We start from the raw sequence: 24,889 nt of genomic DNA on the forward strand, positions 1-24,889 counted from the left end.
ACTCTAATTATTTTACCATTTAATTACTATTTAATTATTATTCCATTTATCTCAATGAACGTCTTTAAGTCTACATTTGTCTCAGTGTAAGTGCCCTGTCAGACATCCCGAGAGTCCTTGCAAACTCTGTGTAGCCTGATTCTTGGACAAGAACCTTACTATCTTCTGACCAGATTAATTGGCGAGCCTATAACCCATATTATCCAAATTAATAATATTAACTTCCTAAAATCAAGCACACTGGTCTCCGGGACCAGCCGCACCAGCCACTGCTCAGGCAGTCCTCGGGGCTAGCTGCTTGGGCAGCCCTGGGGTCAGCCACACTGGCTGCCGCACAAGTCATGGAGGTCGCGGAAAGTCACGGAATCCGTGACTTTCCGCGACCTCTGTGACAAACATGGAGCCCTATGCCTGGGTCATGGGACACATGATCCATGAAAGTGCAGACCCAGTAAACCTTTCCTTGTCCCATGACACACTACCCCTCCGTGCCAGGCTGCAACTATAACACACAGCTGCACAGGTACTTGCTTGCCATAAGTGGCAATACCCCTGCCTATTGAGGAGGTGAGAGAAAGATCCACCAGACTTCCCATTAATTCACAGAGTTATTGCTGCTTGGCTTTCATGGCTAGGAGGAATGGAAGTTCCTCTAGCTCAGAGTGAGGCCCCAAAAACGGAAGTCTTTATACAGTCCTTTGTGGGCAAAATTCCCACCAAAGTCAGTAGGAGGCTAGAGCTTTGTTCCAGGATTGGGCTCATTGTTACAAGCGGCTCTGTACCGTTAGTGACGCAAGCGAATACACAGCTACGGCAAAGTGATGAGCCCACGTTCATTGTGCGTAAGCAGTGCACATTGGGAGTCTCAGATTAGGGGTTGGAGTCATTCTCCAGGAGTTCCGAAGAGGATTTCAGTGCCTCTTTGGTAGCTGCTGTATAATTTGTGTAAATAAAAATCTTATCAGTCTGAGATTTGTTTTCCAGGAGAGCTCAGAGGAGCCCACAGATCTGCCTTTAGGCTGTACTCTGACACTATGTTTGTGTCTCCAAGTCTCTCTCCCATTTACTCTCCTGCTTTTTATTTCCTTCCTCTGCATATGAACTAGCTGCTGCATTCCCCTGGCCACCTTACTCTGCAGTTGCTGAGTGCGAGGAAATTATTTATTCTGTAGAGGTCTGACTAGGTATTTGGCAAGTTCCAAGGGACTGATTCTTCAGACTCCCATGGTCATCAATTTACGCACTCTGTGGTCAGGCAGAAGCACCTTACCAAGCACTAAAGATATGTCTAGATCCGAGCTGGAGGTATAATTTCCAGCTCAAGGAGACATACCCAAGCTAGCTCTGATTCAACAAATGCACTAGAATGTGGCCATGGGTAGTGCGAGCAGTGGCAGGGGCTAACCTCCCCAAATACGAGCCCAGGGTCTTGGATGGGACTGTATTCAGGGGATCTAAGCCCTCCCACCACTTATGCTGCCACATCTCCACTTCTGTTTTTAGGCACTAGTTTGATGAGAGCTAGCGCGAGTACGTCTACTGGAGCTGGAAATTACACCCTCCAGCTCAAATGCAGATGCCCTCTAAGGGCTTGTCTACACTTACAGCGCTGCAGCTGTGCCACTGTAGCGCTTAGTGAAGGCACTACCTACACTGATGGGAGAGCTTTTCCCATCGCCACAGTTAATCCACCTGCCCAAGAAGTAGAGAAGCCCTCCAGTCAACATAGCACCGTCTACACTGGGGGTTAGGTTGCTATAACTGTGTTGCTGAGGGTGTGGATTTTCCATACCCCGGAGTGATGTAGTTATACCAACATAAGCTGGCAGTGTAGACGAAGGCTACGTCTGCTACACACAGTAGAAATTACAGCTGTCGAACACTGCTCACTTTGCTCGCTCTTCTCATGGAGAAAAGACTATCAGTGACTGATACCTCAGCCCTTGTATTCCCAGAGCGCCACTCAGCCATTACTTCAGTCACAACCGAATTCCCCTTGGAGGTGGTAGTTTGCAGCACAGAAACCAGTAACTGGGAGCAAAGTGCTGTGTTCACTTAGATGGCCTTTTCTTACCCACACAGGATGCTGGCAAACTCCTGAAATGACCCCAATCGTTAGTTAGCCCAGTGTATGATTTTGAACTAGAGGTGATCAATGATCTGACATCTAATGAAGATGGGGGAAGGGATAGCTCAGTGGTTTGAGTATTGGCCTGCTAAACCCAGGGTTATGAGTTCAATCCTTGAGGGGGCCACTTAGGGATCTGGGGCAGAATCAGTACTTGGCCCTACCAGTGAAGGCAGGGGACTGGACTCAGTGACCAGTTCTAGGAGATAAGTTATCTCCATTAATTTATTTTATTTTATGTATCTGCAGCAGAAATACACCAGAAAACCCCCAGTTCTCTCATAGTAGCAGTGTGGCCTTCTGGTCAGATATTTCAACAAATGTGACTACTATGGCTGCTACACATCAACAGCCTTCTCAACCAGCTCTGCAAAAATCCTATTACGCACCCAGCACTCTCCCTCACGCCAAAACCAACATTTCAATCTGAGTAAATTTCCTTTGTGTTTGTTCCTGTCTCTAGCAACAGGAGCGCCACAGCCGTCAGCAAAAAAGAAAATAAAGGAAGACTGAGCTGTAAAGCAAAAATATGTCATTTACTGTACCTTACCATCTCCCAAAACACTTAACCAAACTGGAAATCCTCATTTTAATTAGTAAGGGGTGAAAAACAGCACAGCGGCTCTGCAAGTGTATTGCAGTTGGACATGGCTTTGCTGAAGAAAACACTTAGTCAACATGCCACGGGGGGTTTCTTGTTTATTGGCATTATAACCAAAATGTCAGAGCTAGGCTGAACTCTAGAACCATTTTGTTTATGATGTCATGGAGTAGCACAGCCTCTTAGACAGGATGAAATCCCCACTGTGAGATATTAAATAGGTGGCTAGAATCTGGTTTAAAATAAGACTATATATCGTCATAGTCATTTTCCCTTTATAAGCAAGGTACTTTTTTTATATAATACAGTAGTTCTTGGCTCAGGATGTCTATGATTAGGAGTTTTATGAGGCATATGAGAAATTAGCATACGGTAACCTTCACGATTTTTGTAACAATAGAAGAAATTTGCCTCTAGCACTTCGAGCTATGTGCAATATGAACTTTCTCAATAAACACTTTTCAAAGGCTCTTGCTCTTTCTCCTTGTCTATTTTAAATATGTCAAACACCTTTGCAATTGGCAGCTGTCTAGAATAGCCTGTATTTACATCATCAGGTAGACCCTCTTTTAGCAGTCTTGGGCAAGATTTTCACAAACTAAAACTAAATCAGGCTTGAAACATAACAGTGAAGTCCCTCCACAACGCTCACCCGGATGTCCTGCAAGGGGCTGCAGGGAGCTCCTCGTTAAAGGGTGCAACCAAATTGAAGGGAAGATTGGCATGATTTCCCTGCCTTTGCTGGAATTTGCACCATTCAGGACAGTGCTAAATTATCCCTGCCTGAGATGATTTATCCCTCCGGCTCATAAAAATGCTTCTGAAGAGCAAATTTGTTTCCCTTGGAGTGGAGCAGATTGCACCAAAATGACTGGCATTTTCAAAACAACTTAATGAGGGGAAAAAATACCTTGGAGCCTCTTATAAGGTCTTCAACCTCAACCCTTTCTCCCAATGACACAAGTTAAACACTACATTATCACTGTCTTTCAGGAACAAAGTATAAACATTTCCAGCAAAAGTGCAATTGCTTCCTATACATTTATTTTTGCCAGGTGGTGTTACCTGTTTCTTTGGGTGTGGGTGAAAAAGTTGTTTTGTTCAAATGGGAAAACAAATGTGAGAGATTCTCTCTGCTCCTCTACCTGAGAGCTCAAAGTTCTGTGACACCAGGTTTATAACAGGCTAAGGGAGCGAGGAAATTACATAGAAGCCCCTTACTAAAATATTGACAGCATTTCTCTGATTGCCAGATTGTCAGGGAGTATAAATCTGTGTAGCTCTGTTGATGTCAATGTTTACCCTTGTCATGGCAAAAAATGAAGGATTAATGATCACTTGTTCTTTTATATATGTTCACAAGGACAAAAAAAATTGAGATTTGGTGCGCTGTTCCTTGAAACTGAGAATTATAGTGAAAAGACATGGACTTATTTAAATGTTCTAGCTGACTTCAAGGTCCTCGCAACTTACCCAAGCTTTGGTTGAACAGAGTTCTAAACAAACTTCTGTTTCATCTTCTAGGGATCTGTTTTAAAATATTTTGTAGGATGGCTAGAAAAGGTTGGTGTAGATCCCATCAACAAGGAGTCTAAATATTCTAAATGAATAAATCAGAAAGGTAGACAGTGTGATACCTTTCACTGGGCTAATAATTATTATACACAAGCTTTCAGGACACAAAAAGTCCCCTCAAGTGAACATCAGCTTGACTCGAAAGCTATTGCACTACAACTTTGGTTTAATGATGTAATGGCTCTTATCTAGCTGATTGCAGTCTAACTAGTCCCACTAGCAGACAGACTTAGCAAGGTTCTGGTATGAATGAAAGCTTAGTCCTGTAGGCTCAAGCAACAGAGTAGGACTTGAGAGACCTGGGTTCTAAGTCTACCACTAACCTGCTAGATAATATCAATGGGAGTTAAGCACTTAACATGCTTAGGTGCTTTTGGGAAATCCCACTAGGTAACTTTAGGCATCCAAACAGTTTTGCCAATATGTTCCTTAATAGCCTGAGTCCCATTGCCTTTCTATGGCTACGTCTACACTACCCGCCTGAATCGGTGGGTAGAAATCGATCTCTCGGGGATTGAATTATCATGTCTCGTCGGGACGCGACATTCGATCCCCGAATCGACGCTTGTACTCCACCAGCGGAGGGAGGAGTAAGCGCCGTCGACGAGGGAGCCACAGAAGTCGATTTGCCGCCATCCTCACAGCGGGGTAAGTCGGCTCCGATACATCGAATTCAGCTAAGCTATTCGCGTAGCTGAATTTGCGTATCTTAAATCGATCCCCCCACCCCGTAGTGAGGACATAGCCTATGAGACTTAGCCTAAACCTCACAGAAAACCAATGGGACTTAGGCTTCTAAGTGCCTCAGTCACTTTTGAAAATATTGCTTCTTGAATATGTATTTTATAATTCCAGTCAGGGGTGAAAGTAACTTAAAGGACTTACCGGTACTCTGGAATCCTTAGGAGGGGCAGGGCCTCAACCGGAAGAGGCGTGGCCTCTACCCAAAGAGGCGGAGCCTTTAAATCCCAGGGCGCTTTAAATCAGGGGCGTACTGGCTTACTTTCACCTCTGATTCCAGTCCTCTCTTAAGCCTACAAAATACCTGTCTAACAAGTAGCAAAACCTCCTTGCCTATGCCAAATATCTTATTGAATGAAGAGCTGTCCCCTGCAAGTCTGTGGAACCACTGAGAGGCAACACCACACCAAGGCATGCACATGGCAATTCTGAGACTATTGATTTATAAAAAAGAGCTTCCCCTTCAGTAACTGTAACTTGAACTAAAATCTGATGTGCACTAACAGCTCTTAGCTTTTCCAGTGTGTTTACGAAGAATGCGGAGGAATACTACTAAAGAGAGGGAAAACAATGTGGTCCTTATTGTCAAGTAGAAGCAACTGCTGTGCCCACAGAATATGGGCTCGGTTATGTTATGTTTTTGAACTATGAACTCCCATGTGTCCAATTTTAAAGACATCAGGCCATAAGAGATTTTATTAACAGTGATACCTACCTCCCCCTCAAAATGATCTAGTGGTTGTTGCATATCTTGCCATCTATGTTCCTCCAACACTGACACTATTCAGATTCTTCTGGGTATGAAACTGAGAGGATTTAAAAAAAAAACCACTTTGCCTGTCACTGTGGTATGCCATTTTTTAAATGACACACACAATAATCATCCATCACTGAAGGTGTTGTCATGGATTTTACATGTCCTGCCACTCGGGACTGTTGAATACATTCGCCCTGTGGGAAGAATGCCTGCCAAGTGGTACCTGAGTAATGGGGATTTTCAGCAAGCTTTGGATGGGAGCTATAATGTGGATTTGTGAATGCTTTGCTATAATGCTATTGCACTCCTCCAGTATTTTAATTTCTCTAACAGGGTCTGGATGGCTGTCAGTCTATACTGCATTGCTAACACCACAGCAAACTTTGTGCATAGCAATGTATTTATTCAGCAGAACGAGTAATATACATTTCCTTAACAAGATAACGATTTGATTAATATACTTCACCCTGGGGTGCACAGCAGATTTATTTCCTTCCCAGATATATGTTTGAATCCAGGGATGAGGAGTAAATATTCTTTAGTCAATTCATTTGTTACTTACTGGACCAAATCCTGAAGTCTCCATTCATACTTTATTTATGCAAAACTCCAACTGAAGCCAATTGCAGTTTTGCCTGATTCAGAACTTCAGAAGTTGACCTATTACATGTAATGTTTGCCGTTTAATAGTACTTTGGGTGAATGCTCGGGATTCACAGGTTCCGATTTGGTGCAAGGCACCAGCAAGAGGAATTTGGTGGCCTCTGTGACTTCTGCTTTTCTGCTAAATTGTGTGCATTTATCTCATCCTCTCAACCCACTCTCTGCCTTTAGTCCTTTTGCATCCTGTCTTTCATGTAGACTGTGAAGTCTCTGGGATGCCTCTACATGTACATGCCTGTACAGCACTTACAACATTGCGGCTCTGATCCTTGATTAGGGTTCTGGGCACTACCAGAACACAAGTAAATGGCCTCCATCAGGTATCTGAATGCCTTCCACCTTTAACATATTCATCCTCACCATACCACTGTGAGGCAAGGCCGTGCTATTAACCTCATTTTAAAGATGGGGGAAATGGGGTACAGAGAGGCTGACTTGCCCAAGGTCACAAAACATCTATGACGGAGCAAAGAATCCCAGGTTTCCCAAGTACCGGGCTAGTACCCTGACCATTACGCAAACACATTTGGTCCTTGATTTGAGAGAACACTAGAACTAGGTTAGCGCTGCACATCAGGTGTGTAGATGTAAGCAAGATCTGAATGAATGCTTCCCTGAGATCTAGCTGGGAGGGGGAGAGACTTTGGATGTGTTTATGTAAATACAGTTTGCTCCTGCTCTGCTTAGATATTCAGCAGATAGAGCAGTGTCAGAGTAATCAAATTTGGCTGGTGTTGGGTTACAAATCACTTTAGTGCTGAATGGAGGGGTAGTGAAATATGGTTACCAATTTGTAATTATTGTAGGAAAGCAGGACTGTGCTTAACCTGTCCCAAATAAGGGGGTCAGGTTGAAAGAACCTTGTTAAGCCAGGGGCTCAAATGCCAAAGCCCTGTGAAAGTAAGAGGGGTGGACCAAGTGTCCCAGCCAGGAGGCTGTGACCCCTCCCCAATGATTCTTCCTGGACTAGTTAAACCTGTTCCTCCCCACTGTTCAAAGAAAGAGCTAAGTAGGCTTCAGTACGAGTCTCTTTTGTTATTTTAAATGCTCAATCACTGAGATCTGCAATAACTTGAGATTACAGAATATCAGGGTTGGAAGGGACCTCAGAAGGTCATCTAGTCCAAGCCCCTGCTCAAAGCAGGACCAATTCCCCAACTAAATCATCCCAGCCAGGGCTTTGTCAAGCCTGACCTTAAAACCTCTAAGGAAGGATTCAGAGTAGAAGCTCGTTCACCTGCACATCTACCAATGTGATATATGCCATCATGTGCCAGCAATGCCCCTCTGCCATGTACATTGGCCAAACCGGACAGTCTCTACGCAAAAGAATTAATGGACACAAATCTGACATCAGGAATCATAATACTCAAAAACCAGTGGGAGAACACTTTAACCTGTCTGGTCATTCAGTGACAGACCTGCGGGTGGCTATATTACAACAGAAAAACTTCAAAAACAGACTCCAACGAGAGACTGCTGAGCTAGAATTGATATGCAAACTAGACACAATCAACAAAGGATTGAATAAGGACTGGGAATGGCTGAGCCATTACAAACATTGACTCTATCTCCCCTTGTAAGTATTCTCACACTTCTTATCAACCTGTCTGTACTGGGCTAGCTTGATTATCACTTCAAAAGTTTTTTTCTCTTACTTAATTGGCCTCTCAGAGTTGGTAAGACAACTCCCACCTGTTTATGCTCTCTGTATGTGTGTATATATATCTCCTCAATATATGTTCCATTCTATATGCATCCGAAGAAGTGGGCTGTAGTCCACGAAAGCTTATGCTCTAATAAATTTGTTAGTCTCTAAGGTGCCACTAGTACTCCTGTTCTTTCTAAGGAAGGAGATTCCACCACCTCCTTAAGTAACCCAGTGCAGTGCTTCACCCTCCTAGTGAAAAACCTGAGACCATACTCCTTGTTCTGTCATCTGCTACCACTGAGAACAGTCTAGAGCCATCCTCTTTGGTACTCCCTTTCAGGTGGTTGAAAGCAGCTGTCAAATCCCCCCTCGTTCTTCTCTTCTGCAGACTAAACAATCCCAGTTCCCTCAGCCTCTCATCATAAGTCATGTGCTCCAGCCCCCTCATCACTTTTGTCACCCTCCGCTGGACTCTTTCCAATTTTTCCACATCCTTCTTGTAGTGTGGGGCCCAAAACTGGACACAGTACTCCAGATGAGGCCTCACCAATGTCAAATAGAGGGGAATGATCATGTCCCTCGATCTACTAGTGTTCTTACTTCCCTCCCTTTATTAAAAGTTTCTTTTCTACACTCAGACTCTGTGTTTGTGAGTGAGGAAGTATTGCCTCTCAAAAGCACCCAGGGGAGGTGTGTAATTTTCCTAGGTTACTAGGTGGGGGCTCGAGCCGGTTCTGTGTTGTATCAATGGAAAGGAACCCCTAGATATTGAACCCGGCCCTGGTTGCTGCTGGCTCTGCCTGGCAGAAGGGTTACATAGGGAACATCTCTACAGTGTATTCCAATATATCTATTGCTATCAATCTCTCACCTGCATACTGAAGTTCATGTATTGGGAGTATGTGCATTAAAACACAGGATGCCAAGGATGGCTTAGCTGTAATTAAAGTAATCCTGCATGATGCAGAAGGATGGAATCTGAAGACCCGCTAGAGGTCCCTTTCAACTCAAATGAATCCACAAATTCCCCTAAAAACATTAAAAATGGATTAAGTATGTATGTAGGTTTCCTATCTATAAATCCAAATGAATTTCTGCCCAACAGCAATGTCCTCCTCCTTATAAATGGCATCTTTATACCTGAAATATTTCTGGTCAAAACACCATCAGAGCAGCTAAAAATGGCAAGGACTTCCCTGAATTGTTATTGGGATCCATTTTCTTCTAATTTCTCAAATAAATTCGCATCTTGCTGCTGTCCAAAAACATTTATCACAGGAAATCTGTTTTATTCTGGAGGGGGGCAGGGAGTGTAATGTAATTGCACAAAGGCTCAATAAGAACTAAACTGTTCCACTGAAAAAATTCTTCATCAAAAATGTTTTGTTTGGGTGCTAAGTAATCTGCTTTGCTTTCCAACTCCCAGTGCCAGACATAGTATCACTATTTGTTTTTATTGGAAAACAATTTTCCTAGTGTTAAACACAGCTGATTATCTTCACCTGATGCAGTTAAACTCATCACTACCATTCCTGCCTTGTTTTTAAAAGTGCAATTTAAATAGACATCCCCTAAACAAAAACAAAAAGGGTTGTTTTCTAGTGAAGACTTTATTCTCATCTGTTTGATTGCAGTAGACAAGGCGGGTGGGGGAGGGTAGCGGGGAGGGCAGAAAATAATATAAATGTCAACATGTTTTTAAAAGCAGTTTATCATGCAGCATGTTTCCAGAGCACATAACTGTTCTAATTCTAGATGGATTTAGATTAGAAAGACTAAAATAAACTAATGTACCTTGAGATACGTTCTGAATACATAAGAGTCAAATTTGCATTGTGAAATTCACCCCTGTGCAGAGAGCAAGCACATAGCCTAAGCCTCTATTTTTTATAGAGAATTTAAGAGGTGCGTGCATAGACTATACTATCCTTCTGCACAGGTGAACTTTGCTCTCCGGGCCTAAGAAATATGCCAATTTATGACATCACAGCTGCCCTGTTTATAAAAGGAGTTAAGCCTACAGCAAACTTGGGCACTAATCCTGCAATCTGCTCCACACAGAGCCCCACTGACTTCATGATCAGCACTTATAGTTGTGTAAGGAAAGGGAATAAAAGATTAATCAAAAAGGGGATGTGTCAGTGATAAAATAAAAGGCATTAAAGAAATGGTAATTGTTCAGAAATATAATCATACCATGCAAAGGATCTGAAAAAAGAATTAAATCCTTTAACATAACACAAGATACCAGAATGCAAAACATTTCCACCTACAGGCACAAGTAAAGTGCCTGAACAAAGGCCAAGTTCAGTGGCAAGCACAAAGGAAAATAAAAAGGATGTCACAAGAAGGAAAGAACCTGAAAAAAATGCTCCTGAAGGATGAGTCAATATCTGAAGTACCTACATATTTCAATTAATATACTGCATTGGAGACCTCTATTCAAGTCAGATCCAAGGAACTAGGTGAAATACATTTGACCGCAATAACTCAATAGGCAGCTATGCATCAAAACGTACGTATCAGTAATTAGACATTTGCGGTTGGTCTTTGGCTAGAAGTGTTCCAAAGCCAGAGTTCATGGGAAGTTATTCTTCATATTAAAAAAGAATGGTGCTCTCTTTTGAGTCCACATCTAGCTTACTGGAACCTTGGCTAAGGCAATTCTGAATGTGTCTTTCAGTACGCTGGCTGCTGTGTGTATAACGGGGGCGGGGGGGATTTCTTTGCTGCTACTAGCTCCCAGTTACAAAGGCAAAAGACAAACAGTGTGTCTGACACGCCACTGGATTACTCCAGCTGTACGTCAGTGTAACTCCACTGACATCTGCACGACTGGCTCAGAGCTGGAATCATGCAGTTGAAAAACAGACCCCACGTGCTCATTCTTTTTCCTGGCTCCTCATGTTGCATAAAGACAGCCTCAATGTTCTGCTTTTTTCAAGGGGGGGGGAGTATTTTTCAGCTTGTTTTTCATATTAGAAACATTTGGTCAACCCGAAGGCCTTGTCTACACTTGAAGTTTTGCCAGCATAGCGATGTCAGATAGGGGTATGATTTTTTTGCCAACATAGCTATGCTGTCAGAAGCCATAGTGTAGATGCAATTATACTGGCAAAAAAAAGTCCTTTTGCCAGCATAGCTTATTTACCTCCGGGAACGATATTCAGACAAAAGGAATGTGTCAGAGATGCATTTGCCAATATAAACTTCACTAGGAGGATTTGCTGGTACAGCTATACCAGTATAGCTATACTGGCAAACCTTTTAAGTGTAGACAAGGCCTAAGGGTATGTCTACATTGCAAATGAAGGTGTGATTGTAGCATGGCTAGGCATACCTGTACTAGCTTTAATCTAGCTAGCATGGGTAACGATAGCAATGAAGATGCAGTGGCACAGACTTCAGTGTGAGCTAGCAACCCAAATACATAGCTAGGGTCCCCAGCAAGCTTGTAATAGGGCAGCTAACCTGTGCTGAAGCTCATTCTGCTATGTCTGCACATATTGTTACCCATCCTCGCCTAAATTAAAGCTTGCATGGGTATGCCTACGTGTGCTTCAATTAATTTACAGTGTAGACATACCCCCAGACTCAACATGCCATCCCCTTAATTGGGGTCTGCAAGAGCTGCACAATGGGCTTCAACCTCCAGATCTGATGTTACAGTCCTCTTCTCCAGATCAGAGGATGTCAAAGTCCCCCAGGAAACAGAGGTAGACTAGGACCTGACATATAAAAATCTCTGTAAAAAATCCCTCCTTTTTATTTTTGGATGGAAAAATCTCCTTAAGAGTGCGTCATAAAGGAGCAGTACAAGGTAAGGATAATTTTTCAGGTGGAAGGGGGTTGCAGTCCCACTGATGCACGGCTGGAGTAATACAGTGACGTATCAGGCACATTGTTTATCGTTTGGCTTTGCAATTGGGAGCTAGTAGTGGTGAAGAAATTTGCTCCCCCTGTTGTACACACAGCAGCCAGCGTATTGAAAGACACATTCAGAATTGCCTTAGCCAAGGTCCCAGTGATCTAGACAGCAAGCACCATTCTTTCTTAAAATGAAAAATAACAGCCCATGAACTCCAGCTCTGGAACACTTCCAGACAAAGACCAACAGCAAATGTCTAATTACCGATATGGAAGTTTTGATGCATAGCAGCCTGCTGGGCTATTGCAGTCAAATTAATTTCACTTGTTGCCATGGATCTGACTTGAACTGGGGTCTCTAATGCAGTATATAAAGTAATGTATAGATATTGACTCATCCTTCAGGAGCATTTTTTCAGGTTCTTTCCTTCTTGTGACATCCCTTTTATTTTCCTTTCTTTGTGCTTGGCACATTGGTAGCTAAACTGGGCCTGTAAATTTCAAAACACTGGTCCTAGCCTACACTAAAGACTCTCTGCAGGCAAGGAGATAGAGAGACGGTGATCTGCAAGTCATCAAAAGTCAGAGGCGGTGATATGCAGGTAGAAAAAGGTATAACATGATTCAGACTGGAAATAAGGTGTAAATTATTAACAATGAGGGTAATTAGCCATTGGAACAATATACCCAGGGTCATGGTGGATTGTCCATCACTGGCAATTTTAAAATCAAGATTGGATGTTTTTATAAAAGATCTGCTCTAGGAATTATTTTGCGGGGAGCACTTTGGCCCATATTATGCAGAAGGTCAGACTAGATCACAGTGGTCCCTTCTGGCTTTGGAATCTAGGAAGACTACTTACTGTGGGTTAAAAGAAATTATTAGGGATTCCATAATGAATAATTTCCTGAAGTGAATTACGGGTATTTTTACCTAAACAAATTATCTTCTGTCAAAAAATCCCCAGCTACACCTATCTACCCTCCATGTAACATGTACGTTCACAAATGAAGTTGTTTCTAACAAATTTAAGCAGCCCTCAACTTTACAACATTCGACTTACGATGAATGGCACTTACAATGTTTCTGAATTGACACCCTGATTCGACATTGATTTCGACTTTATGACGCTCGGTCCCGCAATGGAGCGGATTGCAGTTCCGAGTTACGAAGTTTTGACTTACGACGCCATTTTAAGGAGCCAGTTGTGTCGTAAGTCCGAGGACTGCCTTTATACAAATAAGGAAGCCACTGAAAGCCAACCGAAGCATACCTATGCCAGTTCTGAGAGCACAAAATAAATCTTGGCCACTATGAATGTGTACAGATTGTCACCTAAAGTGAAGCTGAACCAGACCTTAAGAAAACCAAAATAAAGACAAACAAACACACACCCCTAACATAACAGAATAGGTGTTCACTAGCAGGCCCTTCTGATGAGCAGCTCCTTTTTTCTGAGTGACTGACAAGAATCTTCCAGGTCATGTTCAAAACAATGCAATATATATTAAGCACCGCCACAGCAATGAAGGACCTAGCGGAAGCAGGCTCCAGGACAGGCTGGTGGGAGAAGTGGTTTTTGAGAGGACTAGACTCCCATGCTGAAAAAAATGGCTGGGATTTTCAAAATAAGTGGATCAAGACCATTGTATAATAAACAGCCTGGCCGACAATTTCACATCGTACATAGAACTCAATGCTGAAGCTCCTAGACATTTTTACTCAGTCCTTACTCAGTCAAAACTTGCATTGACTTCATTGGGATTTCTGCCTGTGTAAAAACACGAGTCTGGCCATGTCTACACTGTGAGCTAGGGGTGTGATTCTCCTGCATTAGGCCTCATCAAGCTAGCGTGGGTGTAAACAGCAGTGTTGCCGTGGTCGTATGGTAGCAGCAGCAGAGGCAAGGAGCTGCGTATATAACCACCAATTTCAGGTGGGTTTTTACTCAACACAGCTCAGCCGTGTCTCTGCTGCTTCTACTCATGCTTCCGCGGCTACCCAGCTATTTATACTCACACTAACTTGAGGAGAGCTAGCATTAGTATAGGTACATAAGCAGCAGAATTACACCCCTAGCTCGTAATGTAGATGTAGCCTAGCATTAGTTTCCTGTTACAACTTAAACACACGTTGTACCATATAGTCCCAAACCATTATGTTCTGTGGACCAGCATTAGCACTGATTTCAACACACCTCTGAGGAACAGTTTGTTAGCTCCCTATAGGGTGACCAGACAGCAAGTGTGAAAAATCGGGACAGGGGTGGGGGGTAATAGGAGCCTATATAAGAAAAAGACCCAAAAATCGGGACTGTCCCTATAAAATCGGGACATATGGTCACCCTAGCTCCCTACTCAGATACCACAGGGATGAGCATGGTGTAAGAACCCAAAATTAAACGGAACAGAACTACAGTCAACTACAGAGAGAATACACAACATCTATTTCCAATACTTATATGGCCCCCGTTACTATATTATCTGAGCACCTCACAATCGTTAATGTATTTATCCTCACTACATCCCCATCAGGGCCGGCTCCAGGCACCAGCCCACCAAGCTTATGCTTGGGGCGGCACCTGGAGGGGGGCGGCGCGGTGCGGCGCTCCCGCTCCGACCGCCGGGGAGAGCGGGGCCACGGTCGGGGCTCACTGCCCTCCCCCTGGCGCTCTGGCCACCAGGGAGAGCGGAGCCCCGGCTGGGCACTCCGCCCTCCTCCCAGGGCTCCGGCCGCCCTCCCACTCCGGCACCCTTCCCCCGGCTGTTGGGGAGAGCGGAGCCCCGGCCGGCGCTCTGGCTGCCCTCCCCCCCCCCGTGCCCTCCGCTGCCGCGCTGGGGGGGGCAGCCGGAGGCTTTTTTGCCTGGGGCAACAAAAAAGCCAGAGCCGGCCCTGATCCCCATGATGTATGCTATAATTCCCTTGGAAATCTGAGGCACAGAAAAATGAAGTGACTTGCCCAAGGTCACACAGAAAGTCTGTAGTAGGAGAACAGGGAATTAAAACCCAGCTTTTCAAGTTCCAGGTTACCAACCAACCCAGCCATCTTTTCCCAAGTAATGACTTCAACAGAACTATGCTGATTTGTACCAGCTGAGGATTTGGGCCAATATGATGCAGTCCAAGCCAGCAAGGTGTGGGAGTCCAGGGTGCTCCCAATCTTGCAGATCCTAATTCCCCAGTCTTGGTCTTCAGTTGTTGCTGAACATTAAAAAAAAAATCCAATAAAAATGTAGCAGAATGGTACCGTCACTACGATATGCTAAGTTTAAATGAGACTAAATGGTAGGATTTTATTTTTGTTACCAGGAGGCAATCAAGCATCCTTTCAACTCTTGGTTGAAAATGTCCCTATGCTGCATATGCCCCCTTATGCTTATGACCAATCTTTAGAGAAGATAACTGACAACTGAGACATAATGTGAATCTTCCCACTGTAATAAACTCAGAGGCCTGTAGTAAAATAAACCAGACTTTTAGCCAGTCAGACATAAAATCAAATTAAAGAACGAGTTCACTTTGAAGAGACAGAACTAGATTTTGAACAAATACAGCAGCAGGTAATTCACTTTTAATGGGACTTTTTCCTAAAGCCACACTAATCATAATCCCAACAAGGTAATTTGGTTACTTTGTGCATTTACGACACATCACTGTTCATTATGTAATTAAGTGCCATACATGTGAAGAACTCACCTCATAAACACAAAATGGGCAAATACTTTTTTAATCATTATTTATGATTCACTCTCCAGAGCATCTCTGATGCAATAATAAGATCTTATAGCTAGAAAGCACCTTTTGCCCTGAAGGATTCAAAGCATTTTATATACTACAGTACATATGTTCACAAAGACTTTCACCCACCACTGAAATCTCTGGGGTGACATGCAGCAGCATTTTTCACAGAGCACAGCAATACTATAAATGGTAGTTTAAGACACAACTGAAGAATAATGTCTTGTTGAAACTGCAAGAGGACTGTAGGTGAATAGAAGGTAATGATTCAAAAGTGGAAGCCAGCCGGCTAAACCTCAGATAACAGATCTTATTCATGGTGAAAGTGGCATGGGATCTTTAAGTGGTCAGGACCTTGATTTTGTATCTGATTTTAAGACAGTTGTTCTTCATCAGCACAGCAGCCCGAGCTGGAGCACTGAGTCACAAGGAGAAATACCACCTACTGAACCACCAATGTTATTTCCAGCAACACTTGTGTTTTCTTTAAAAGTCTACCATCCAAGACCTCATGCAGCTCCTCCCTGCCTGACATGTGAGATCTGATGAATTACAGCCTAAGGTGAGGTGCTGCAGGTTATGTGGAAGACGAAAAGAGGAAAGGAGTTAATAATTTAACACACATGGAGGCATTTTTCTATTTGTCACTTAAAGTGTAATTTCTTCTGTGAAAAATGGCTCTAAAAATGGCAATGTGGTGCTTCATATTTATTACCTCTCAGTGGTTGATTTACAGAGCAAATCTACGCAGGTTAAAAAGGGTGGTTTTGTTTACTGATAGTCTGGAATCTGAGAGTCAAGCTGGTTTCTTCCTGGCTTACATATCACCAGCAAGAAAGATTCTCCATTTGAAACATAGTTCATTTTTTCTGTTGATGATGTGTAAGCCAGAATGGAATGTAGCACACTCTCTCATAGATCTGCAGAAACAATGCAGCTAACAGGAGTAAAAAGTAATGAAAATATATTTTGGAGGCTAAAGTAAGTGGATATGACCAAATACATATAGGAGCAAATCTGATGAGTATGTAGCGTAGCTTTCTACATGGATCTATATTCGGTGTTTTTTAATCAAGAATATTCCGATCAATATGCCCATCTGATCCTAAAAAATGGTCCCCACTCAGTGCTTTGTGTGATTTTTTAAATAGTATCCACACACAAAAAAAAGACTGGAGTCATGGACGGAAGGCAGAGCTGGAGTATGTATGATACAGGTAGCATTTATTTTTCTTGTGCAAATGTTATGGTTCTGCTGTGAGAATGTGGTAAAATGTACACTCTCCAAACCTTGCATGTAACTGAGAGTAGAGGGCCCAACCAGTTCCAGAAAAAAGGGATGTTTCCAAATACCAATTTCTTACACTGTGCTCAATGCCCAGTCCACAAAGCTCCCTCCATACCAGGTGTAACTCCATTTTTGTTCATATGCGTTGATTTGTGTGTGTAGTCCATCGGTTCAATGATGATGTTTTCATGCTCTCTCTTTTTGTGGATTCTGGAGTGATTCTGAAGTGCAAAGCATGACACGCATTCTCATGAGCATATTGGGCAGACAAAGTCATTGGTGAGCATCTTGGTAGCTATAGCAGGGGTATGACGCACGCTTTTCCCTGGCAGCTAACAATCGATTATTTCTGTCTTCTTCAAAGGCTTGGAAAGCTCTGAGTGCTGTGTGCTGCCCTGCTGATCTATTTAACGCAGCCTTCTCAAGATCATCTGGTTTGACTGCACCAAAGTGTGTGCTGTTCTTGATGCTGTCCTTGTAGCGCTTTCTGGGGTGGCCTTGATTCTGGTGTCCTTGTGCCAATTTGCCATAGAAAATGTTTCTGGGAAGTTGATATTCAGGCATCCTAATGACGTGTCCAATCCCGCGTAATTGGGCTTTTATCCTCATGGCCTGGATGCTTGTGGCATTTGACTTTTGGAGAACCTCCAGGTTGGTAATTTTGTCCTGCCAGTGGATCCCCATAATGGCACGCAGAGACCGCATATGGAAGGCCTCTAGTTGTTTGAGATGCCATTTGTATGGTGTCCAGGTCTCTCAGCCGCAGAGGAGAGATGTGAGCACAAAAGCATGATAAAGTTTTGTTTTTGTTGAGAGGGCTATTGTTGTGGGATTTCAGGACTTTGTTATGTAGCTTTCCTAATGACTGAGAAGCTTCCTGTATCCTGTTTGTGATCTCTTTATCAAGAGACCCATCATTAGAGATATTGCTGCCAAGATAGGTAAAACTGTCAACTTGCTTTAGTTGGATTCCACTAATGGATATGCTAGGGGTATGACATGGAGTGATGAAAATGATTGATGCAACGCCACCATTTTCTTTAGGTTGATTGTAAGGCCAAACAATTTTGATGCTTCAGCGAAGCGATCTACGATGCACTGGAGATCTCCCGCTGTGTGTGCTAGGAGGGTACAATCATCTGCAATGAGTGCTTCTCTTATTAGTAGTTCTGTTACTTTTGTTTTTGCTTTAAGTCTCATAAGATTGAAGACTGAGCTATTGTGTCTGTATCTGATGTATATGCCTCTGTTGAGCCTAGTTGTAGCATGGTTGAGAATTTGGGTGACGAAGAGGTTGAACAGTACATGGGAAAGGACACAGTCTTGTTTGACTCCATTTGAAATGGGAAAGGAATCAATGAGATCTCCATTAAAAAGTACCTGACCTTGCATGAAATAAACGAATGATCTTTACCAGTTTTGGTGGGCAACCAAGTTTGCTGAGGATTGTCCATGATCCTTCTCTATTGATTGCATCAAATTCTAAAATAATGGAGATATCCCATCTCCTAGAACTGGAAGGGACCTTGAAAGGTCATTGAATCCAGCCCCCTGCCTTCACTAGCAGGACCAAGTACTGATTTTGCCCCAGATCCCTAAGTGGCCCCCTCAAGGATTGAACTCACAACCCTGGGTTTAGCAGGCCAATGCTCAAACCACTGAGCTATCCCTCCCCAATGCTTTTGTCAAATCAATGAAGACACTAAACAGATCCATATTTTGTTCGATACATTTTTCTTGTATTTGCCTGATACTAAAAATCATGTCTATAGTGCTATGACCAGGTGTAGAGGAGTGGACTCACCCTGTGGCGCCTCCTGCTGGTCTCTTCTGGGAATTAACTCATCGACCCAGGAGCGCCCTCTGCAGGCTGGTGATCCGCCTGTCCTCTGGTCCCCCATGTCCCTCCCTGGACCCTGGTGTCCTTGTACCTGGGATGCTGCCCCCTAGCAGTAAACCCTCAGTCTTAGGGTCTCCCCTCCCCGGGGAACCCCCCACCCACTATTCCCACCTCGTCTCAGTATAAGGCTACTGCCAGTCATCCCCACGCCCTGGGACAGACTGCAGTATCAGCCTACTCACCACTGGCAAGGTTGGGTTTGGACCTGCTGCCTTGGCCTACCCCTGGGCTGCCCTCTGCCACCCCCAGTACCCCTTGGCCTTCTGCTAGGCCGCAGCCTGGGGTTTTCCAGGCTGGAGCTCTGGAGCTCCCCAGCTCCTCAGCCTTTCCCCAGACCTGCTCCACTCAGGTACTCTGTCTCTAGTTCCCTGCAGCCAGGCCCATCTCCCTCAACAGAGAGAGACTGAGTCCTTGCTCCTGGCTCCCAGCCTTTATAGGGCCAGCTGAGCCCTGACTGGGGCATAGCCCAGCTGCGGCTGCTTCCCCAATCAGCCCAGCATTCAGAGCTGCAGCCCTCTTTAAGGGCTGATTTCAAGCTCTTCAGGGCAGGAGCAGGTGACCACCCTGCTACACCAGGTCTGAATCCACTATGAGTCTCAGGTAGATTGGTTTCTGAGACAGATGAAATCAGTCGGTTCAGGAGGACACAAGCAAAGATTTTTCTAGCAACAGTTAGGAGAGCTATCCCACGGTAGTTATCATAGACGATTTTGCTGCCTTTATTTTTTTTTAAAGGAATAATTGTAGTATCTTTGAAGTCTCGTGGCATTTCTTCGTTGTCCCAGGTGTCAGTAAGGGTCTTCTGGAATGCTGTTACCACCTTTGACCCACAGATTTATCTATTTCTGCCAGTATTCCATCTCTGCCTGAGGATTGTTGTGTTGATGTAAACACATCCAAAGCACCCAGCACGCATACCCAGAAATCTGAGAACATTCACAAAACTCACTGTGTTCAACATATCGCTAGTACACAAAAAGCAGTGTGGTTCTTTGAACCAGCAACATAGCTCCACCAATTTACTACTGTCTCCGGTTTAGAGCATTCCAGAGATTAATAGCAAAACATCAAAACATCAAGAATTCTCACTTTCCCCCAAGGGCCCAGAAAAGACCTGACCTGCATGCAACAAAAGACCCATAAAAAAAAAATCACCTCTGTTTGGAAGTGGCGAGTCTGCCCATAGCGTTTACAGCTCTAGCATAAAGGGACCCATTTATTTCCATGTTATCACCTTCCACCCACAGTAGCATTAAAAAAAAGATTCTGTTGGTGACAGGAATCAACAAAAGCTTCATTTCTTCCTGCAATGGCAGAGCAGTTCCAGGGAGACCAGGGCAGTTTGGAACAATAACTAAAGGTGGAAAAATGTCAAATATCTTTAAACACAAGGGGCTTTATTCAGATTAAAACATGTATGGTAGCACCCTTTGGGATAGGTGTGTTCTGTACAAACTCAGTAAGCAAGGCCAAGGGGAGAGAAGAAAAAGGCTCCACAATAAGAAATTTAGTTGCTGCTTGTTTCCTACAGTCTTAAACCTCAGCCAGGGTCTGGTCCCTGTCTTTATCCCCAGTAGGGGGTGCTCTATTTGCAAAGATGTATGAATGCTGGTAAAGTAACCCCCTCATATGCAGCTCCATCAGGAAAGTAATATAACAGCCTCTTCTTCTTGACCCCTTTGGTTGGGCGCTGGAGGATCTCCTGCCCCAGGTCAACTGAGTCAGAGGGAGATTCTCCATCTATGTTGGCAGGAAGAACCAATATTGAAAGGGGACTTACCCCATGTTCCCCTCTAGCACCATTTCAGTCTTTGTGTATGATTCGGTGACGTTGTGGTAATTTAGTAAGGGGTTCTGCTATTGGGATGATCAATAGATCAGCTTTCAAGTCAACATAATTTCCTTGGTCAGGCATTTCTTAGTCCTTTTGATCATGCCTGTCATTACCAGGACGCTGAAGAAAATACCTGTTTGATTTCATTTTTATTTAGTTTGGTTTTTGGTGGCCAAATAAAATAAATCAAACCTTTTTTTTTATTTTTCAGAGTCATCCAGATATCAGTGACTGGGGTATGAAAATCAACTAATCAGGTGATATTTGTTCTCTGTGTGTAAGTGCTGCCATCTACCACTAGCTAAGGGAAATGCAGGAGAACAAGCAAACCCCACAATTCAGAAAAACAACAAGGAGTCCGGTGGTACCTTAAAGACTAACAGATTTATTTGGGCATAAGCAAGTGAAGTGAGGTTTTTTACCCATGAAAGCTTATGCCCAAATAAATCTGTTAGTCTTTAAGGTGCTACCGGACTCCTTGTTGTTTTTGTGGATACAGACTAACACAGCTACCCCCTGATACTCCACAATTCAGAGGAAAGGCATCCTAATAACAATATTGGGAGCATACCTATGGAGGCTGCATACGCAGGGTACAACAAATATGCTATGCTGAGATACTGAAGACAGAGATGATGCTACAGTACCTGAAGAAGCAATTCTTTCTCAACCACTTCTTCTGTCTTACTGATGAGCCGTTTCTGTAGTGTGTGTATCTTCTGTATCAGTTCATAGGTACTCGGGTCACTGGCCTATTAAAGAAGAACATTATTTTTTAAAGTACAGCCGTACAGCCTATACCTAGCAGTCTATGCCTCGTGTCCTTGTTGTGTACCAATATGACTGAATGAAATCTGAGTGTCTGGGTTCCCAGTAGCAGCATGAACTGGTCGAAAAGAGCATACATACAAGCAATCCTTCTGAAAGTAACCCTCTCAGTATGGGAGATCTGCCATGGTAGGCCAATGTTTATGACGTGGAGAGTCCCTTTCAAACCAAACATTGTGATGGGGCATCCCAGCAGCCTAATCCCAAACAGGCAAGGCTGGGATATCTGCACACGCAGCTTGTCCTGGGGCTGGCGGGGAGGAAGGAGGAGGATGAGATTAGTACTTCATTATTGAGCAGAAGCCATTACTGACATACATGGAGCAGCACAGGCATTCAGAAACCATGCTGATGGATGCATAGAAGAACCCAGACAAAAAGGAGCTCCTGAGGGAGCGGGTTCTGTCCTCTTGAATCAGAGGGAGGGACACTACAACATTGTCTTTGGGAGTGGTGGAGGAGATCCTGGAGGATGTTCCCCCTATATAACTATTCTGAGTCTTTAACACTCCCCTATGTATGGCATCCCATTTTTAAACTGAATCTAGTGCTTATAAAGGGGGCAGACTGCAGCCACTATACTGGAGTTCTCGAGCCACTGAATGTGTGCAGTACAGGAAAAAGAAGAACAAGCTTTGTCCACATTTTTCCCTTCTCCTTGCACTCATGTGTCTACGCCCAGTTGCAGAGTGTCCCTACACTCTGTTTGCCAGAAGCTAGGAGTGAATGACAGGGGATGGATCACCTGATGATTGCTTAGTCTGTTCATTCCCTCTGAAGCACCTGGCACTAGCCTCTGTCGGAAGACAGGATACGGGGCTAGACGGACCGTTGGTTTGACCCAGTCTGGCCATTCTTAAGATCAGTTTTTAAGGAATAATAAAGGGAGTTCAGGCCCCAGGACCCACTCAGTCGTTGGCCCTTCTTAGACCACTGCCAAACTGGGTGCTAATTCATGACAACTGTATTGGTATCTTTTGTCATGGGGGATGTTTGTTCATAAGGAATTGGACCGAGACTCCATCAAAATCATTTCATATGGTTGTTAACAACTGCTGACCTTTCAGTGATCCAGATCCAAACCAGTGACCTAGAATTGAAAGACTTCATCTCCCATTATCAGTCCCCTGAAATATCCAGTCTCCTACCATCTGATTTTTTGAATGGCATGATTTCCCATTTTTATCTGGAGCTGCCGGAGATTGTGCTTAGATCTCCTCAGTACACTTCAGCATCCTGTATTTTATCTCCATTCCAGAAGAAAAGGTCAGCACACTGTGTAGCTTTAAACTCAGCACTGAAAGATCAGAAATTAACTATCATATTAGTCAGCACAGCCAAAATCTTCAGATGCACTTCTTGGGGGGATAGCATGTTATCACTCATTTACTAGGGCAGCTAAGCACCCTTGGCATCAGATCAGAGACTAGCCATATGCAAAAGAGATCTCAGCTGGCTCTGAGGCAATCTACGAAATATCCAATGGTGTCAATTGAGCTCATATATTTCGTTTGTGCTTAACAGGTTGGGGGTTTTTTTGTCTTCATTTGGTAGGGTTGGATACTGTGAAAATTTTGACTTGCTGCATACATAAACATTTACATCATGTTAACCACAGTGGTTTGCATTGGAAACTCACCATTATTGATTTGGTTGCCTGTTCTTCCCCTCACCGACTGCTTACCTCTCTGACCTCAGATCGACCCACTCCCTGTTCCACTATTCTTATCCTAGCCCCTCTCATTTCTGTCCCACACAACTTTCCATACTGAGTGAAGAGAGGGTCACACCTTCACTAGGGACTTGTCTTCTCTTCTTTGAACAATCTCTTCCTTCTAATGAGATTCCCTTTGAATCTCAACTCAAGATCTCCCTATCCTCTTTAGCAAAGCCTTTTACAATTGTACATTATGGAAGCAACACAAAAATAACACTGATTGCATTGTGTGAAGAAGCCATTCAGCAGTTAACCACCATTGGGACTATGGAAATTTCACTCTGCCTGCCCCTCTAAATGCCAATTTGCATAGCATTAAACAAAATATGACTTGCGCTATGCTGTCGATTTGGAAATACGGCCTTTTTGGTGCTTGTGATAATGTTATGCTAAAATGTTACCTCCAATTTTCTCCATCTGTGAACATTCATGGGGTTCTCCAGCTCCTCCTCTAGGGCTCTGCATCGAGTTCGTTCCTTCAGTAGCTCCTTCTGCATGTGATAAACCTCCTGCCTAAAGTTCAGGACAAAAAAAACAACCACCATGAACTTTCACAAAGAAATCAAACATCTGCATTAGCATTAACTCTTCATTCCTTTACATGCAGGATCATTAGCAATGGAAGAGACTCATGTGGTCAGCCAATCATCCTTCCCATCCCACTGCACGGTTGTACCCCCACGATATATTTTCTGTTGCTTCATCTATCTTAATGACTCAAGAGAGGGCTTTTCACCACTTCCCACTATTTCTCAATTTAATAGAGCTCACTGCCTGGAATTTTTCTAGCTATTTCATAGATTTGAGGCTAGAAAGGATCATTAGATCGTCTAGTCTGACATCCTGCTTAACACAGGCCATAGAATTTTACCCAGTTACCCCTGCACTGAGCCTAATAACTTGACTCTGACTACAGCATTTCATCCCACAGGGATCACACATGGTCCACGGTATTCACTAAAGGCCACACTTCAGACTGTTTTCAGGAATGAATTATGAGAGGGAGCATCTCAGTCCAGTTAAGAAAACAGATAATTATGGTCCAGCCTAGTGGTCACTACACTGCAGGAAATCCAAGTTTGGTTCTTGGTTATAGTCTCTCACTACATGTCCTTGAAGGGCTCAGAACATAGTGACACTGTTACACACACACTTACGCTAGAATAAACATGTCCCTGGTACTCCCACAACACAGAACTCTGTAAGTATACAGGGCAGCTGTAAGCAGGCCAGGCAGTTTGTCACCCCATTCCAAACTGCCTGTGGGATAGACATCAAGTCATTCACCACTAGTTTCAAACTGCATTCTAGTCCAGCAGTTTGGGAGCAGGAGTGAAGTGGAGGGTAAAAGTCTGGTGGGCCTGTACAGTGGACATGTTATTATCACCGATCCCCTTCTATCGCATGCAATAGTAAAGCCTCCTTGACTTTGATATCTTAATTTAAAACTAATCATATGATTTCTCCTCCTAACAAAGGTGCAGTTGTAGCCTTTATTGTGTGATTCTCACTTCACAGAACAGTTTAATACACATCGGGCCAGATTCACCGTAGCTGGCATGGGGAGGTGTAAAAGACAGTTACTTACCCATACTGCAGC

The 24,889-nt window shown here is 43.6% G+C and overlaps 1 protein-coding gene across 5 annotated transcripts in view; it reads right to left on the reverse strand.

Annotated features, from left to right (window-relative positions):
- CFAP58 (cilia and flagella associated protein 58) overlaps positions 1-24,889 on the reverse strand; it is a 142,562-nt gene that overhangs the window by 25,478 nt on the left and 92,195 nt on the right. For all 5 annotated transcript variants that reach the window (XM_005303510.5, XM_042855210.2, XM_065552533.1 and 2 more), the window contains 2 exons: positions 23,691-23,802; positions 21,392-21,496 (listed from right to left, as the gene is read on the reverse strand). In XM_005303510.5, the coding sequence (XP_005303567.2) occupies positions 21,392-21,496; positions 23,691-23,802 (217 nt within the window). The remainder of the gene's footprint in view (positions 1-21,391; positions 21,497-23,690; positions 23,803-24,889) is intronic.

The sequence above is a fragment of the Chrysemys picta genome, chromosome 7 (genome assembly GCF_011386835.1).
Source record: "Chrysemys picta bellii isolate R12L10 chromosome 7, ASM1138683v2, whole genome shotgun sequence".
NCBI classification, from domain to species: Eukaryota; Metazoa; Chordata; order Testudines; family Emydidae; genus Chrysemys; species Chrysemys picta.